Genomic DNA, 19,597 nt, shown 5'->3' with positions numbered 1-19,597 from the left:
ATAACGACCTTCTGTGTGTAGTGCAATACCTCTCCGCATTAAAACAAATATATATATTATTATATAATCTTGTAATAATAAAAATGGTCATTGAATGAAAGCGGGGAAAAAAACATGGTTTACTGTGCCTCATTCTGCAGCCTCATAATTTTGTGATGACTGATCGTTCATGCAATACGAGTAATGATTCGATGTGAATCCAGCTCCAGCTATATTAGAGCCCACACAGACGTTGCATGCTGCTGTTTACGTACTAGCAGGCCAACCAGCAGGAGGGCAGACAAATGATGTGCCACTGAGAACATGCCAACTCTCTTTGCGTCTGTGAGTGATGGGGCTGGACCAGAGTCCAGAGTCAGTGGTGCTAGCTGCAGTATTAGAAAACATGGGAGTGCCAGTGATAAATCTGGCCCTAAAGACTAGGCAGGGACAGAAGAGGAATGTTTTGGTGGGACTCAGAAGAAAAGACGAGGGTAAAGGAGAGTGACCCCTTGAAGAGCAGAGATTGAAATAAATATCCCAGCAGGAAATGACTTAAGGAGCTCCCTGGACGTCTCCCCAGACTGGTTTAGTCATCTGCCAGAGGCCAAAAGACAGCAGCAAAGCAAGAGAGGCCCAATCTCTGTCAGTGACATACTGTAGCATGCCTCCTTTTATTATGTTTTCTTCCTTTCTGTGATGAGGATTCAGAATCTCTGTTCACGGCAAAGCATTGTGCCAGTGATGCACATGAGCATGTTCACACACACACACACACACACACACACACACACACACACACACACACACACACACACACACACACACACACACACGCACACACACACACAGTTTGTCTGTGATTCCTCAACTGTACTTCCTGAAAAACAAACAGTACCGTTTTGTCCCTAGGTCTGAATCCACCAAGTTCGTCGGAGGAGAATTGAAAGCGTGCCTGAAGTGGCTAGACTACTGCCGGGGGGGGGGGTGTTACAGTACCTTACAGCCTCCAGTACCTTACAGCCTCCTAGCCAAGGTCTCTCTGGCTACGGGAGACTAGTTGAGTGGTGCCTACTTGTGGTATCAGCCAGCCACGTAAATCACAGACAGACTGTCCCTGCTGAAGAGATTTATCTCAGTGGACACCAGAATACCCTGGCAGACCTGCCGAGCCCGGCAGCACAAGTACCAATTAAAAACATTCACCATGATATGACGGAGTACAAGTGATGACAGGCCCGGCTCTGTTCCGGGGTTCCTCTACCTTTCATCCCTTGGAATACAGAAGGAGAGCGGAAGGCTGCTGAAAGCACTTTAAAGTAGGAAGTACCATAATGTTGCCCTTGTGGTAGAACGGCGCCTTGTGTTTTGTTGTCTGAGGCAGAGCGGGTCGGGCCTAAAGAATGGCTCCACGTGCTTTTTCCCTTCTGTAATTATGTGCCAAATATATTTTAATGAGGAAAGATGACTAAATAAATGTCATTTGCGCAAGATTACTTTGTTCTTTATTTTTGCCTTTGGAGGATATTTTGGATGCTGTTGGATGCACTGCATTAGTATCCACATAATCTGCTTTTCCAGTGGCGCCTGGATAGACGAGTCGGCCAGCCATACATACAGTAGACTTCTTGATATACAAGAAGGCCCGCCATATGTGCAGCATACAGTATGCTGTGTGTTTCATTCATCTTGTTGGGACTGTCTGCTAACGCTCAAAGACACTCAAGACTCTTCCTGCTGAAGTGACATGGCTCTGTGAAAATGGACGCCATGCAGTTGCAGCCAGCAGCAACGTCTCAACTTTACCGTGTGTGTGTGTGTGTGTGTGTGTGGCTTGTGTGGATAGTGTTAGTATTTCGAAGGAGTGATTTATGTATGTATACACTTGTAGAGACTTTTATGTGTGTAGATATGGTGTGCCTGTCGTGTTAGGTACTGCGAGCGTGTGGGGATGTCAGAGCAGGCAGATGATACTGCACAGCCTTCTATCTGAAGTGTTTAAGTCTTTCCATCACTGGAGATAATCACCGTTTTTCATCCATTTAGAAGCTCTGGGAGAACTTAATCCTGCCTTCAATTAAACCAACGATGCTTGCGGAATAGTTGTGACTTGAGACTATCCTTGACGTTTGCTTACATGCACGTATAGGCATGCATACACACACACGCAGAGTGAAAAATCCTCAGTGATGATTTAACTCTGGGAGTGGAAAAATGGACCATGTGGGTTAAGTTGACACCGAAGGTTTGTACTGATCATGTTAGTAAGAGAGTGATGTTCTAAAGGGGAGCAGTGTTTACCTGCCCACTCCAGTGGATTCCTCTGCTGGCTTTGGCTCAGACAGTGGGACTGAGGCTCCGGTGCCTGCATGTCTACTGTCTACACTGGAGACATTCTTACCCTGATATCACTGCCCCTGCGCTCAACAAAGATGTTGAAAGGCCCATATTGAAACAAGACGAGGGGGGGGGGGGGTGGGGGGGTAGTGGGTGGGGAGTTAGATGGACTTGCCTCATAAATCCACTATCGTCAGCAGGCCGGAAGCCTTGATGCATGGTGTGTGCAGAAGAGGGAACAGGTGTGAGCTTCTGTGTGTGTGTGTGTGTGTGTGTGTGTGTGTGTGTGTGTGTGTGTGTGTGTGTGTGTGTGTGTGTGTGTGTGTGTGTGTGTGTGTGTGTGTGTGTGTGTGTGTGTGTGTGTGTGTGTGTGTGTGTGTGTGTGTGTGTGTGTGTGTGTGTGTGTGTGTGAGAGATAGAGAGCGAGAGAGAGAGAGCAGACATGTGCACATAGCGCATGCATGTTCACATCTTTAATTGTGTGTGTATGTGTGTGCGCACGCACATGTTTGTGGGGGTAATAAATAGGATTGTGTATTCTGGCATGGTGTACACTGATCTGGGGTAAAAATGTAGTGGGACATTTGCTTGCTAGACATCCCAACACACTCAGGATTGTCTAAAGCAAGCCTTGGTGGCCTTGGTTCTTTCGCAGTTAAAAAATGTAATATGTGTTGTCATCCATCACCTTTTTAAAAAAAAGGGAAAAAAAGTTGTACTATCTTGACTAATCACACACTGTAGCAATAAGAGAGCGATGGTGGTGGTGGGGGGTGGGGGGGGGTGGCAGGCTGACTTCAAAGCGCCGTGGCAGCATTCTCCTGACCCAGCCTGTTTACACTGCTCAGTGGAGTCTGCATTCCTGTGTCTCATTTTTCCATGGCATTCCAGGAGGAGCTCCATGCTCCTGGCTGTGTGCCCAAGGCTTTAGCGATGTTTAACCCAACCCCCCCCCCCCCCCCCCCACACACACACACACACACACACGCACGCACGCACGCACGCGCGTCCAGCCCAAGCCCACCCCAACCCAAGCCTATACATCCACGCACTTCTGTACACACATACTCTATCAACATTCGAGCGAGATGGGGACCGTACAGTGGAGCAACACAGCGGCAGATGGGCATGCAGAACATGTAGACCCCCATAGCGGGGCACCTGTGGGGAGGAGGAGGAGGGAGATGGATCACATGAACCAGGGCACCACAGGAACTCAGGAACTCCGACACAGTCAAATCCTCAGTGCTAATTTAACTCTGAGAACGTAGTAATGGTTCCATTCGTACACCCTGAGTTACAAATGGTTAAATTAACACTGAGGATTTTACTGTGCACCTATTCCTCCTCTACTCCTGCTGTTTCCCCTATTTCTGTGTATTCATCATGTGATAGTTTGGCCTCATATCACAGTGTCACAGATGTGGGTTAGCTAGGAACATCTGTGCTAGTGTGGCGTGACTCAGTGCATTCTCTCTGCATAAATCACACTACTTCAACGCCTGCCTAAATGCAAAGGTGAAATATAGCAGTGAAAAAAAACAAACGATTATGATGCCAATTACAAGGTGTGTTGCAAACGGGAGCAGCCACATCAAAGAGGACCTATGCTGATGTGTTTGTGTTTTCTGCTGTGTTGCTAAGTGCGCACATAAACATGCGAAAATAATAAAAATAACATGATGGAAAAGCCCCTAATTTAGCCCTTGTATTTAGTTGCCCTTTCATGATTGCCTTTCTCCTCCGTTGGCCACAGGTGATTATGGGCTGAGTGGAGAAATGGTTGCAGACCCGAGTCAGACAGACATCTACTGTAATCTGTGGAGATATATGTCATTGACTCAGCCCATTTTAATTTATTCTCCCCCACAAGTTCAACCTCCCTTGAATTAAATTCTCTTAAACTTGTCTCATTACGAACTGGTTAGAGGTCTCCAATGACAGAGTGTTGTCTAATGATAGGTAAAGTATGCTGCACATACATCAGGACAGGCTTGCAGAGAATCAACCCAAAAGTAAACATAAATTAGCTGCTTGAGTCATCTTTATCCCCCCTTTGTGACCTGATGACCGTGATGCCTTGGAGGAATTTGTTTTAATGCTGTATCTAACTTGTTTAGTTTCTCTCCAGTGATGCAGTTCTTGCATCAACCTGTTCAGTTCATCTAAACCTGTGTTCAGTAGCACATAGGTGAATCATTTTGGCAGGAGAGATGACTCCCACAATACCAGATAAATCAGTGAATCTGTGCCAGCTAAATTACATTTTTAGAAAATGTGTTTACTAATATCGGAAAAATACATTTTTGGCTAAATCTGCCACAGCAGTTAAGTCTATGTCATTGGTTTGTAAACTCTTAATATAGTATCAGACTAGATGTGAAATTAGCCTGCATCAAAGGAGGCTAACCCTAGAAGATATGCTTCTATAGGTGCTATGCCAGCCCAGACGTGACGTCGCTTTGTGGAAAGGCAAACTGTAAACACTCTTGATCCCACTATCTGAAATAGCATACGTCCCCGATCATAGGCTATGATGTTTCTACAAGCTGCTATTCTATACAAGCCATTCAGTCAGCAGTGTTGCTGTAGTACTCCAAGTTATGTTTTAATCCATGAAGGTGTCTAAAGTCTTTGTCCTGCATGTATGTGCGTTTGTGTGTGAATGTAGTCATTCACGTTAGGTGCTAAGCCCAGGCTATCCGCTTCCTTGCACATGGCTTTCTAAAGAAGAAAAATTACACAGGCTGAACACACTGGCTGTGCACTAGTGCTCATTTTCAGCATATGAGCTCGGTTTAGAATTCTACGCTTTATGAGCTTGACTGGAGGAACATTTGGAAAGCTGGAAGGAGCAGGGTAAGGGTGGAATGGTTCCTCTCATATACCACGTTGAACTTTGAACTCTCTTTAAAAAACACAGCATATTGCTACAAAAGGGAAAGTGTGGTGGGTGAATTTGTGGGGGGCAAATGAGAAGGGGGAGTATTAAACAACACGCTCAACAGCCTGCCACTTTTTATGTGTGTGTGTGTAAAAACAGACACCTGCCTCTCATTAAAACAGAGGCACATTGAAACCGTATTTGGTATCATCTCCCTTGCTGTTTTTAGAGAGGATGGATTTTTTTTCCTCACAGCAATTGCGTTTGGAAGTCTGCGTACAGTAGGCTGGTTTGAACCGATTTATGGTCAGCTGCTCCTGCATGGTAGCAGGCTTCTGTCTCTTAGCAACAATGCAGGTCCTGATAAGGTGTAATGTTACCCCAAAGATGCTATCAGAGGCAGCCATGCTGTCCGCACTTCTTGGTCCGAGGTCAGTTTTGGTATAAAACCCCCTGTCCTCTTACACAAAAGCCCAGGTCATGGTACAGCTCTTGGACCAAGAGCCTCTCTAGCCAGCAAAGTTATGAGACTAGGGACATGGCAGCACAACACTTTTTCATTCGTATGTGGATGGTGAGGACTTTTATGGACTTTGTTCTGGCGAGAAGACTACATGGTGCTGCTGTTGATGAACACATTTTCTGCATCATGCACTGCAGCGTTTTCCTTTTTTATGTGTGACATTTTTCACCAGTTTTGTACCTAATTTGACCGTCAATTCCAAGGATCATGATCATCAAGGATTATGATCCCTCACCTGCTTCACACTCACAAACACTGCCAGCCAAGCCAGGGGCACCACTACCAGGCATCTAACCCGTATTTTACCGCTATTTATATAAGAAAGCTCTCTCTCTCTCTTAGGGCTGGGCGTTGTGGACAAAATCAAATATCACAATACTTTTTTTGTAAAATATGGATATTGCGACGATAATATTAAATCGTGCCAATAATCTATAGATATGTTCCTTTAAAAAAAATCAGACGGCACAAATTGGTGATCTACAAGCTAAGGCTTTAGTGATTTAAAACCGGGAAAACACAACACTTGCCATATCACGATATTACAATATCCAATGTCCCAGATGATATCTAGTTTCATATCATTATCATATTATTAGAAAATAGCAGATATAGGCCCGGACCGCTGGTGTAGCGGTCCGGTAGCTTGACAGCACGTCCGATCCTGACGGTCTTTGATGCGTGTCACTCCCCATCTCTCTCTCCCCATGTCCTGTCAGCCTACTGTCCTATCACTAATAAAGGCATAAAAAGTCCAAAAATCTATCTAACATAAAACAAAAAAGATATACAAGCTCACACATCTACATCTGTACATCTGCAATTTTTTTGCTACTGATTTAGAAGGCATTTGTAGAATCGGCCTCAGGTCTTCATGGGTTAATACACACATATTGCCAGCCCTACTCTCTATGCAGATAATGGATCTGAAGTTCCCGTCCACAATTGATTGACATATTGAAAAGTGAGGGTTGTCTTCATGACTGATGTTGTGGAACCTGAGAGAGTGTGAGAGCGGGCTGGAGGAAGCCTGGAGGACGTGTGGATGTGGCCCCTGTGTCTCTGGAGGGGATCACTGCAACACTAACAAACTCCTGGGTTATCACGCCAGCAACTTGTTATGACAGGGAAGCACTGTGTTTATGTTTAACAGCAAGCTTTGAAATGTATAGCCGAGCACAAGCCTCGGGCTGGTGGAGTGGCTGTGTGTGTGTGTGTGTGTGTGTGTGTGTGTGTGTGTGTGTGTGTGTGTGTGTGTGTGTGTGTGTGTGTGTGTGTGTGTGTGTGTGTGTGTGTGTGTGTGTGTGTGTGTGTGTGTGTGTGTGTGTGTGTGACTGACTAGTGTGTGACTGACTAGTGTGGGATGGACACTGGTCAAGGTCTCCAAGCTGTTTCATGGTGATATTCATGTCACGGACCCACATGGGAAACTGGTAGACGGTGGCCAGGTCAAGTTTTCAAAGGATGATACCAGAGTTTAGGAATAATGATTGTTTTCAAAACACCATTTATTCCCATATGCTTAAAGATGAGTTGGAGAACTGTTATATCTGTCATGCGTGAGTATGGTACTGTCCATTCAATCATAAGAACAAAGGCTCACGTTGGATTGTGCTGGACTACCTCTGCAATTGCACCCGTCTTTGTTGAAATCCCAGCCACACCCCGAGATGCCACTATCATCATACAGTAGTCACATTCACGTACTGTAACTACAGTACGGGCATCCGATGCAGATGTACAGGTTCAGGTTTCACATTGGAAACAGGAGACAAGTATCAGGAGGAAAAAAAAACATTTCCTCACTCCACCTCACAGTCTGTATGAGATGAGCAGATTCTCTGGATGAGCTGTAGCGTCAAACCAAGACGACGTTCAATCTCTCTTCAGGACCCCCCCCCCCACCCCCCCCCCCCCCCCCCCCCCCCACCCCATCTTTCTGTTCCTGCTTGAGCTTCTAACTTCTCCTTCTAATTCTTTTTATAGAACAGAGAGAGAGACAGTCTGACTGGCCTGAAGTTGGGGGGGGGGGGGGGGGCACTCCCACTTAAAGAAAGCACCCTGGCAAATTTGGGGCTGGCGGTAATTATTTGGGCCTCATTATGGGATCACATTTCGCCCCAGTCATTCTCTGCGGTAACCGTTACTGGATACGGGACTGACATTGTCAATAAAGCGGCAGGAAAGCTGACACGCCTCTTGTTTTGACAGGACCCAAAGCTGCCTCCTGTTCGTTTGCATCTTGCCAGGGATAGAGAGGCGAGGGCCACAGAGCCCAGTTTTCCAGATGCTTTTGTAGAGAAACCCCTTCTCCTCTCCCCTGGCAAGTGAGCAAACTAACCTCAGTCTCGTTCTGGGAGCATCTGGGCCTTTCACAGAGATGGTCCTGACTGTGGGTCCTGTGACGCAAGTTTGTTTGAATGAGTAGTGTGGTGTGACAGTGTTTATCTACAGTATATGTCATCTGTGGCAATGACGGACGTGCGTGCGTGTGTGTGTGTGTGTGTGTGTGTGTGTGTGTGTGTGTGTGTGTGTGTGTGTGTGTGTGTGTGTGTGTGTGTGTGTGTGTGTGTGTGTGTGTGTGTGTGTGTGTGTGTGTGTGTGTGTGTGTGTGTGTGTGTGTGTGTGTGTGTGTGTAAGCTAGCACTAGATGATGAGGAAGGGATTTGACATTTTAGAAGGGAATCTGCGCCTCGGCCATCAGCCCCCCGTGAACTAACCCTGAGGTTAGGGCACACTCTCCAGCATCCAGTGCCGTGTTGAGTTACTTTCCCTGCAAACATTGAGCCCTGCTTGTATGTAATGGGCTGTTGCTGTTCTGTTTGAACCAAACAGGTTACCACACAGAAACAAATGAGCCGCAGAACAGGTAGCTTCAAAAGAAGATTCAGTCACAAGCAGCATACGCATGTCTGTATTATGTGTATTATGTGTATGCGTGTGAACATGTGTTGTGTGCCAAGCTTGCATGCTCTGGGGGCAGGGTTTATTGGATTCTTCCTTGATACACAGTCCTTGGCAGGTGTTTCAGGCCTCAGAGCAGAACTGTGCTGGAAAGGTTTGCCCTCCTCACCCATAGCGTTAATTTATACGATGTACACTGTAGATATATTTCTTTCATCTCCCACTAAACCCATCAGCTAGATTGTGATATTTTATGTGCAGTGTTTCATCAACTGAGTCCATACGTCCTCTTAAAAGCACAGAGTCGAGTGGCTGGTAATTGAAGGGTAGAGCCTGATGAGAGGTGCTAGCTATTTTTTTTATTTTCCCCTCTCTAACACGCAGTGACATTACTGCCCGCGCCCGGCTTCTTCCTGGCAGCAGATGAACGAGAATACTCTCTTGCTGATTATTGGCAGATGAAAAAAGAAAATCTATAGGCCTAAGCGAATGGTGGGAAAACAAAAAAATAACATATTTGGCTCTTCACCGCAGCTAGTATTCCCCCCCATCTGTTCATGTATTTGTTTTTGAGATTCTTGCCTTGGAATATGTTTTGGGACCGACTTTGACTGAGCGGCGAGGAATGCCTTTAATCGTGGCTACAAAGACAGTGAAGGACATGTCCCCTGGTTGTGCAGCAGATCTAGACAGATGAGGAGGAGGAGGAGGAATGGAGGAGTGACCATTGTTAACGGTCTGGAGGGAACTGTTTGTGCGCCCTGTGGTTTCTTGTCCCTGCGAAATAGAGACTCAGTGATTTGGTTTCCCAGGCCCCTCTTTTTTTCTCAAGGCCTTACAAAAACCAAATGAAGACGTTTCAGTCTGTCCTAGTTGCCATTTATAGTCTAACCAGCAGCCTGCTCCTAACTGGTAGATGGCACCAATAGTGGCATATGGACAGTGTTCACAGCCATTTGATTGTAAGTGCTGTTTGCATATCGAAAATAGAAGATAATACTTAGTCTTGTCTTGTCAGCAATGTAAAACATAGACACCACGACAAAACAACATGGTTACCCTCGGTGCAGTACTCTGTGAGAATCAGACTCGGAGGGATCTGAAACCAGCAGTTATTCTCACAAACCAACGGCTCCTTGTTAGTGAGTTAGACTCACCTCTGTGTGCTGCTTGTTTTATTAGTCACAATCTCCAAAAATGATCAGCTAAAAGTTGATTCTATAGTATAGTACTGATCTTTCTAAACCCTGATTCATACTTCATTGTTAGCTTTTCAAGCTAACAGCAGCGCATCGTTAGATTGAAAACCTGTTATTTTCGGCTAGTGACACCGCCGTGCGACGATATGGCATACACCCGAGGTCATAACATCAGTGAAGGAGTCTTTTTTTTTTTCTTTCTTTCTTTTTCTTTGTTTAAGGCCAAGTTCTTCTGTCAGTCTCTAATTTGGGCCTAGTAAATGTGGACTGGTAAAGGAGCTGGCAGTGTAGCATGTAGGCAAGGCCAGGCCAGGGGTTCATGCTCTCTTTCCTTGCCGTCTGCCTCCCTGACAGGGGGACTGCCTGTCTCTAGACGTTTCAAAGTACTACTGAGGACAGAATCAAATGGTCTGTGATGAGTAGTAATTATAATAACCTATCTAAAAGATGGTCTCTTTTTCGATAGGCAAGAGGAAGATGTGTACGTGTGTCTGTGCGTGTTCCGTTCACCCTCCAACAATACCCTGTCTCTAAAAATAAATATATAATTATATATACATCTCGTCTATATGCATAATAGACATTACGGTTAGCTGGTCACCCTAGTAGTTCTTTAATCATGGAAGTTGTTGTTATGGTGTTACCAGCATGCCATTCATGCTATCATATTAATCATTTTGTGTCACGTATAGTATAGCATGCACTGCCTTCCTCCGTGTTTTTGCAACCCCACCCATATGTGAGGCGGTTTGCTGGGGATGTTTTTCCCTCTCTGTCTCTCTGTCTGTCTCTCTGTCTGTCTCTCTGTCTCTCTCTCTCTCTCTCTCTCTCTCTCTCTCTCTCTCTCTCTCTCTCTCTCTCTCTCTCTCTCTCTCTCTCTCTCTCTCTCTCTCTCTCTCTCTCTCTCTCTCTCTCTCTCTCTCTCTCTCTCTCTCTCTCTCTCTCTCTCTCTCTCTCTCTGACAGACACGCACCAGCCCTTTGCAACATACAGTATGACGTCAATCTCCCTTGACTGGGGTGCCAGCTGTTGATGTCACCCTTGGGTCTTTTTAATTTAGGGATTTACGTTGGGTGAGATGAGGGGGAGTCCCATGACCATATCCCGCACCCACATTAAGAGGACCCACCGAGGCAGGGCAAGGCCATGCCGAACCCAGGCCAGGACAGAATAGAACGGAACAGAACAGGGCAGGGCAGTATAATCCCCAATGGGGTGTGGGTGAGAAGAGAGATTAGGAGATGATTTATAATGACATCTACTGTAATGTGCGAACTTTCCATCCGCTATCGACATGTGTGCTCCACTGCCCTGGTTTGTGTCGTGAGTATGATAGTGATGTGTCGTGGCAGTCTAGGAGTTGTCTGCTCTATAGGAGTGACTGCAACCCCGTCTGTGACTCGCAAACATGGCCCCTATCCCTTGAACTCCTAAATACAGTCTTTCAGCAGTCATTTCCTCCATTTCAGAGGGGATCAAAATGCTCCAACCAAAGTCTACCCCCCAACCCGACACACCCCAGTCCTCAAGGCTTTAGATGAGGGTGATCATCCACCATAATATATCTGTGTAATTGATTGTGTCGATGCAGAAGTAGCCCCTCTCATCAATATGTTGTGTGTATAATGTTAGTACAATATGTGATGGAGTCATACTGTAGTGTCTCTGACTGTCTGTCTCTGTCTCTCCTATAGTATCACCCTCTGGGTCTGTGCAACACAAGTGAGGATGAACGGCAGGAGGATAATATCATCATTGTGAAGCTGGAGCGCAGGGTACACCGCTGTATGCCATTGCAAGAAAAGGTAGGATTACACACACACACACACACACACACACACACACACACACACACACACACACACACACACACACACACACACACACACACACACACACACACACACTGATATGTTACATGCATGTTGTGTTTTTTTCCTCTTCCCCAACTGAAGCTCCATTTGATCTCCATGAGAAATTAGCCTGTCTTTGACCCCTTCCCCTTTAAATGGCCCATCCAGCAGATAAACTGTCCTATAAGCCTTCTCTCTGGTGCTTTATCCACTCTTGGATCCAGACTTGAGAGGGAAGATGGCTTAGAGGGGAATACTTGGCAGTGGTTCAATGTGTTGGTAAGGATACTGGCCATGGCTATGATCTTTCTGAGAGAAGGACTGTTGGGAAGGTGGGGGCGAATGGATGGGGGGCTCAATGCTGCTATGTAGCTGTGGCAGTGATCCCTGGCTCTGGATGTGAGGTTTTCAAGCCCCAGCTGTCACTGGTTCTATCCCAGCCAACCAGTCAGCCAGCCGGCTGGCCAGCCAGCCAGCCAGTCAGCCAGCCGGCCGGGCCAGCCAGGACTAGACAGTTGCTACTCTCCATTTCTGCTTCCCTCTAATGTGAAAGCAGCCAGAGCGCCATAGGTTCCACCCACGCTGGGTCTAAAATGTATGTGTTCCAGGAACAACCTCGACCTAGATCTCCCCCTTGTGTGTGTTTTTAAGTGTTCTACCATACGCCGGCTGGCATGGCACACATGCAAGTAGCACAACTTAAAAAATAAAATAAAAATCAACTGTCACTTCTTTCCCTCCATTTTTTTCTTAGTTTCTCAAGTGGTGACAAATGAGCAGCAGGCCTGTACTGTGGGCCCTTTTTTTGGTCTTTGTTTTCTTTTACCCCTAATTTAAAGCCGCATTTCATTTAGGAGCTGCCTGTCATGGTGACGATGTAGAGGCATTCCCATACTTCTGAGTCCTTTCTTCCTCCCCCTGTTGTTCCTAAACTGACAACCATGGTTGAAGGGGAGTTCACTCAGTCTGACTCCAAACTATTTTGATTAAAGCCTTTAACGTCAACACTGTAACACACGTTGTCCCCGTAAACACAAACACAGATCTACCACATGCAAAATGCAAACCCTTGAACAAGAAAAGAAGGCTGCTTCCGAGTGCTTTCTCCCTCCCAGACAGATAGCCTTTGAGATCAGGGGGGAGTGATCTGCCTTGTTGTTTTGGTTGTCTGGAAAGTATGTGTTGCAATAAAGTCCAGTCCACCCCAGCAGCCACCTGCATCCTTGTTTCCTTAGCAAGATTCAAAGCTTTTGGTTATGGTGGATTTGCGGGGGATTCGGCCATGCAGCTGCTGAAGAGCAGCAGCAGGGTTTTTTTTTTTTTTTAAGTGGATGACTTAGATGTTTTGAGTGCTGGGTCAGCCATTGCCTCTGGATGGAGCTTGTTTACAGTTTAATCGGACCGTAGCCAGACCCACTGATCTATAGATAATTCTGACAGCCACAGAGGGCTCGAGTTGCACCGCATACGACTCAGAATAGACCGTAAAGCAAACAAAGTGAAGCTCAAAACCATGGGGGATAAGGTTTCATTGTTGTCCTTTGTTTTTATTTTGGTTTTCCCGAGGTTCCTATCCCTGGCGACATCGCAAGTGCGAGGGACGTGCCAGATTCCTTTCCTGATTTGCGGTGACTTTGTATTCAAGCGTCCTCTAGCAAGCTTTAGTTTACCGCTTGGCTGTAAGAGGTCCTCTTTGAAGGTGTGCGCCAGGTTACTTCGAATGTTTCATTGAACTCGGTTTATCTTTGCTGTAGTAAATATTTCTTGGACTGCTCCGAATTCAAACCGAGGAGTAAATGGGTAATCATTTATTAAGCTACAATAAATGCTTCATCCTTCCTCCTGTCGGTATACACAGTAAAATCATGTGTTAATTTAACACTGAGGATTTTATTGTGTAGATATACACTGCATGTCAGGGTTGCTCCACTTTCATCTCCTGATGGTATCTTTTATTCACACTGTCTGGACTTGTGGATTGTCTTCTCAAAAAGCAGAAAATAACCTTTAATATGCTACTGTCTATTATGCAAAATCCTATATTAAAATTGGCTAATGGGAGGGTGGGCGGGCCAGCCGGCAGGCGGACCACGGCCACGTCACTCTGACTCAGACATAACCATAAACATACCTGATACGCCCATATATAGGCATTTCACTATGACTCAGACATAACCATAAACAAACCTGATACGATACATAGGCATATATGGAGATCCGGTTGTCCAGAGCCACAGATCCGACCACTATGGCCATATATGGTCATGTGCATATATGGGACCGACCGTATCGGCAAGGTCTTCAAGGAGTGCGGAGCCCGCCGTCAAGTAGTTCGGATATGCGGTTGTCCATAACTGCAGACACCGATATGTCCATATATGGGCATGCCAGTATATGGGCATACACTGATGACATCAGTACCTTGGAATAAATCAATACTACAGTATAGCGTTCCAACGAACACAACTGGCCATGTTCAAGGGTGGGAAGCCTGGTCTGGAGGGAAATCTTTGTGTTGCACTAGCGACTCCTACAGGTTGGTTAGGGTGCTTGCTCAGCAGGGAGAGGAACTAGGTCCAGGGAGAAGAACTAGGTCGGATAGCGTGTTCCTCCGCATGCATTTCGTCCCCCTGATGAAACTCCTCACTGTCTGGTGAAAAGACGAACATGTGTATCGTAGGATATACACATGTTCGTCTACACTCTCTCCACATGACACAATTGTAGCGGTTAGCAAAGGTGACACACACGACTGTGGGAAAATTGGCATAACTAAATGGGAGGGACCCCCCCCCCCAATCATGGGGGGGGGGGTGTAGTACTCCAAAAAATGTCAGTGATGTTGTCTTATTTTAGATTAGGGGTGTTCAGTCTATTCTCTTCTACCTTATGGCCCTGTTTAGTTGTCACGTGTTGAAAATAGCAGATCTACAAGCTGTCGTGGTGCGACACGTTGTGCTCTACTTTGTCTCAGAATTACAGCTCTAGGTGGTGCTATAGTCTAAACTATATCAATTATGTAAACTGCCAGGATGCTGTTCTATTTTCAAAAGATATTCTCTAAGACTACACTGCTCTGGCACAAAGCTTTGTTTTATGAAGTAGCAATACCAGCAAAAGGAGAACATTGTTGTGTGAAAACAGCTCTTACTATGATTGGGGCCTTTGGCCTGTGTCTGAACTTGTTGACTCCTGCAGAAAGCCCTGCTTATTGATTCTGCTCCTCTTAGATGAAAAGGGGTTTCTGGCCCAATTGTGCTGTAATCCTGTTTTCTTTAACTAGGGTTTTCAAAAAGCTGTGTGTGTGTGTGTGTGTGTGTGTGTGTGTGTGTGTGTGTGTGTGTGTGTGTGTGTGTGTGTGTGTGTGTGTGTGTGTGTGTGTGTGTGTGTGTGTGTGTGTGTGTGTGTGTGTGTGTGTGTGTGTGTGTGTGTGTGTGTGTGTGTGTGTGTGTGTGTGTGTGTGTGTGTGTGTGTGTGTGTGCGCGCGCGTGCTCAGTGCTGCTCACGCGTGGTCATAAGTATATGAGCGCGCCCTGAGTGCACCACTAGCTACAGTACACTGGTGTGCGTGCGTCTTAAATATGGGATAATTTTAATGAGAAGGTCGTGTTACATGACTGGGCTTTTTTCACAAAGGTTCTGTCATGCCTTTGGAAAAGTGTAAGCAATCTCCAATAACACTTTAAAGCACTTGTGGTTTTGTCATCACGAAAAAGGGGAAGGAGAACCAATGACCCATCGAATTGAAAGAATATAATTTGAAACTAGAGAGGTTGTTAATGAAGAGACATTTCACCCGACTTCATTGACTGTTGTAGAACATTGTCCAAACATTGGTCAGCTTCGTCACTGCTGTAAGAAAAATGGATAAATCCTGCCAACGGAGTAGTCTGATTGCGTGACAGGAGATTTACTGTAGTTACAGGAAGAGTAACAGTAGTCCCACACAGTGAAATCCTCAATGTTAATTTAACAGTGACCCTTTTCGGGTCCATTTGTGTCCATTTGTACACTCCAAGAGTTAAATTAACACTGAAGATTTTACTGTGCAGTGACAGGAAGTGCTAGAAAGCAGGGGAAATCCATGGAGGGAGGAATCAATCAGGGCCCCGCTGACAGTGTTTTTGTCTCTTTTTCTCGAGATGCGTGTGTCTGTAGCCTATTTTTTCAGATTGAGCAGTGGTTGGAAGCGCGTGCCCTGCCTTTGCATCGTTTTCCATCAGTTGTAGAGTTGAACGTCTCCAGTTCAGCAGAGACAAATCAAGACAGAGGGATATAGACCAACATCTGGAAAAGGCGACCGTTTTAGCTTGGAGAGTAAATGCAAAAAGCAGCAGGTACACAATTGACATTTCGGCCTGTATGAAATGCGTCAGCAAGGGCAGGCTTCTGGTCTATTGATTTCCCCCTCTAAGGAAATCCATTAGTTGCCTTCCTGCGCCAGATAGTTGTATTCAAACGCATCAAACACACTCAAAACCTCAAACGCGATCTTCACTCACAAAAACTTCTAATATAAGTTTAAACTGCTTTGTGCCCTTCCTTGTCGTGGTAGTAATTGGGGTCACAGTGGTGGATGCCCCCCCCCCCTGCCTGACGAGTGCACAGGGCAGCACCTGGCCTCCCTATCAGTTGCCCTGCACATGTTAGCCCTGCCTTTGGCCAAGTCCTGTGTGTGTGTGTGTGTGTGTGTGTGTGTGTGTGTGTGTGTGTGTGTGTGTGTGTGTGTGTGTGTGTGTGTGTGTGTGTGTGTGTGTGTGTGTGTGTGTGTGTGTGTGTGTGTGTGTGTGTGTGTGTGTGTGTGTGTGTGTGTAATATATATATATTTTTTTGAGTGTCCAAAATATATTTAGAATGTATCTGAGAAAATGTGAGTCCAGGATTCATTATAAAATCAATTTCACTGCCAATGTTTTTTAAATATATATATTTTGTATCTGTTGAACCATGTAAAATGTATATTTTTTGTATTATTTGGTTTGAAGCACGCTGAAAAGAAAAGAAAAACACACTTTAACTTCTGCAATTGAACAGCTGGCAATCCACGTGGGGGCATTTAAAAATCTATCTGTTTTTCAGTTTTCTATCTTCTCTCTCTTCCTGTTATCCTGAGAACCATATTCTCTGCCTATCTTGTAAGGTCAGTTCCCATTGATTTGAATAGTATGCGAAGGGGCTGATTCTTACTTTGATTAAAAAAATAATATGGTATCTTATTAGTAAGCAGCCGGGTTCGATTTGCTGGGGGGGGGGGAATCCATGGCTCTGATTTTGATATCTCCTGGTCAGACATAAGACATACATTTCATTTTTGAAATTACCCCTGGCATCCCTATTTTGGGCACATTTTCAAAACTTTTCAAATGTTTTTTTAATAGCAAAAATAGCAGATCTACAAGCTCTCAATGCATCACATTGTGAGCTTGTAGATGGGCCATTTTCACCATGTCTTGTCGTACGACAAAGCATATAGGTCATAAATGGTTAAGAAAATGTACTCCATGTTTGTTTGTTTTGTGTTTTACAAATTGAACCCTGGTGTACAGTATGTTTATTATTCTACTGAGCGCTGATGGCTGTGACTTGACTGAATGATAAATAAAGCACTGTATACTGTACATTATTTCCCATAAGCTTTTAGCTGGAGCTGCTCAGAGAGCTTGTTTTGCAGTAGATGTTTTCTACCTTAGGCCATGCATGCCATCCATTCTCTCTGTAGCAGCAGCAAGATTAATAGGCTAACCAACCACCACCCTCCTTATCTGTGTCCGACCCTGATGACACAGTCTATTCCCCTCCTATTTCCTCTTTTTCTAAAATTAGCGGGCGCTTTAGCTCACTATATAGCGAAGCATGAGCCTCATTAAAGCTTAATAGGTACGATGTCGTACCATTACATTTTTCAGTGAGCAACACCGTCATATGACAAATTATAAATTAGGCTTAACTTAACCACATGAACCCTAGCATCCCTATTCTGGGCACAGTATAATCGGTGAACATTCGGCAGAAATAGGCGAACCTTCAGCTAAAATGGCAGATCTACAAGCTCACTCCGCGTTCCAACGCGAGCTTGTAATAGATTTGCTATAGAGGTAAAAAAAAAAAAAAAGAAAAAGAAAAAAGCAGGGGACAGACGAAGTATATACGGTTTAGGTGATTAAGTTAGTAGGAAGCACTTGGAGATCTGAGTGCAACTCAGTGTTTGTCCTAATGATGTCACTAAAGATACTATTATAATTAGTACTTAGAAACTCGCTATATAAATTGTATGTATTATTATTATTATCATTATGTTGTTTACACTTTTTTGACATTCAGTGCACTCATTACTCACTCACTGGTACTTTGACCCATATTATGGTTTAGGCGGTCCATATAGCCTTGACAAAAAAGGCCCGTATCATTTATTGGAAACGTTGACAGTTGAGTGGGATCATCTGGTTGTTAATGTAGGTGGTGTTCTTGACTGTTGCACTGATCCAGTGCCCTGCTGCGTCTATTCCAGCCCTTCCATAATGTTTACAGGCTGATATTATCAGGGAAGTGAGCGCCACGCTCACAGGGCTTTTGATAAAGCAAAACAATGGGAACCTTTGTTGGGGACTCTCCCCCATACACCATCATTGCACACAGACACACACGCACGCACGCACGTGTTCATGCATACACACACACACACACACACACACACACACACACACACACACACACACACACACACACACACACACACACACACACACACACACACACACACACACACACACACACACACACACATACATACACACATACACACGAGCAGAACAGTCACTTTGCTCACACAGTGCCAAGATCAGCTGCAGTCTACCCTCCAGCGACAAAAAAGAACAAAATACTCCAATAATGTGGAAGAAGGCCTTAAGCCTGAGTTATACGTCGTTGCACAAATGCGCATCATGTTGCTCCCGAAAATAGCTGATCTACAAGTCCATGTAGCGTCTGATGTGTGCTGTTGTCACCCAGAACAGGGTCACCCTTGAGGGGTGAAGGATATTGTGGTAGGACCCAGCCACTAGCTGCTTCTTAGTTTATGAACAGTAAAATCCTCAGTGTTATGCACACCAGTGTGTAGTCTGTTCCATTCCCAGGAACCACTATAACCATAGCATCACTATTCTGGGCCAGACATTCGGTGAAAATAGCCGTTCCACAAGCTCACAACGCGTCGCAATGTGACGCGTTGTGAGCTTGTGGAACGGCTATTTTCCCTAAGGGGAAAAATGAGCCGACCAAGTATAGACCCCTGGGGGATCTCGGTCAATGAAGTATATAGAGGCAAGCACGCTATATTAAAATAAAGTACAATTATCTGGTTGTGCTAGCCCTGCTCCAAGAGAGACGGGCTCAGCCAGACAATTGCACTAAATCTACTTTAATCACTGTGTCCAAACAAGCAGTAAGCCTCCATTCAAGTGGCCCAGTTATGTGTGGCCCAGCCTTCAGCCCTACGGCTGTATTGAATGGTGAATAAACATGTGCCCAGCATGAATAGAAAGCAAAGTCCCTGCAGCCTCTCATTGCTTTATTTAATTACAGATATGTGATGTTCTTTTTTCCCCTCTCCTTCTCCTTCCCTCTTAGCTAGAACGAGGAATAATGGAGCATTCTGTTGTTCTTTTTGTGTGTGATTTCATACTACTTCCTAGGCCTGCCCGCCAGGTAGTCGCATAGGGTGTATCCTGGGCCCCTGTGCTGAGGTCACCAGCTGGTTATGGGAAGAGCTTAATAGACAGGGAAGGTGGGATGGGGGGATATACTGTACTGTGGTGTGCTTTAGCGCTCTCTGTGTGTAACTGGAGGATTAGCTAGCAGAGGAGCAAGCCTTTAACACACGTTCACAGAGAGCCTGCCTTTGTAGAGGCACAACAATAAG

General features: G+C 45.3%; 1 protein-coding gene across 1 annotated transcript in view; it reads left to right on the top strand.

The window, feature by feature from the left end:
* Positions 1 to 19,597, top strand: part of rnf43 (ring finger protein 43) — a 76,339-nt gene that overhangs the window by 35,878 nt on the left and 20,864 nt on the right. Inside the window, exon 2 of the mRNA XM_084073674.1 lies at positions 11,521 to 11,631. Within this exon, the coding sequence (XP_083929800.1) occupies positions 11,521 to 11,631 (111 nt within the window). The remainder of the gene's footprint in view (positions 1 to 11,520; positions 11,632 to 19,597) is intronic.

The sequence above is a fragment of the Gymnoscopelus microlampas genome (genome assembly GCF_963454915.1).
Source record: "Gymnoscopelus microlampas genome assembly, chromosome: 12".
Lineage (NCBI taxonomy): Eukaryota > Metazoa > Chordata > Actinopteri > Myctophiformes > Myctophidae > Gymnoscopelus > Gymnoscopelus microlampas.
Note: the sequence above shows the minus strand (reverse complement) of the source record. Positions and strands in the feature narration are given on the sequence as shown.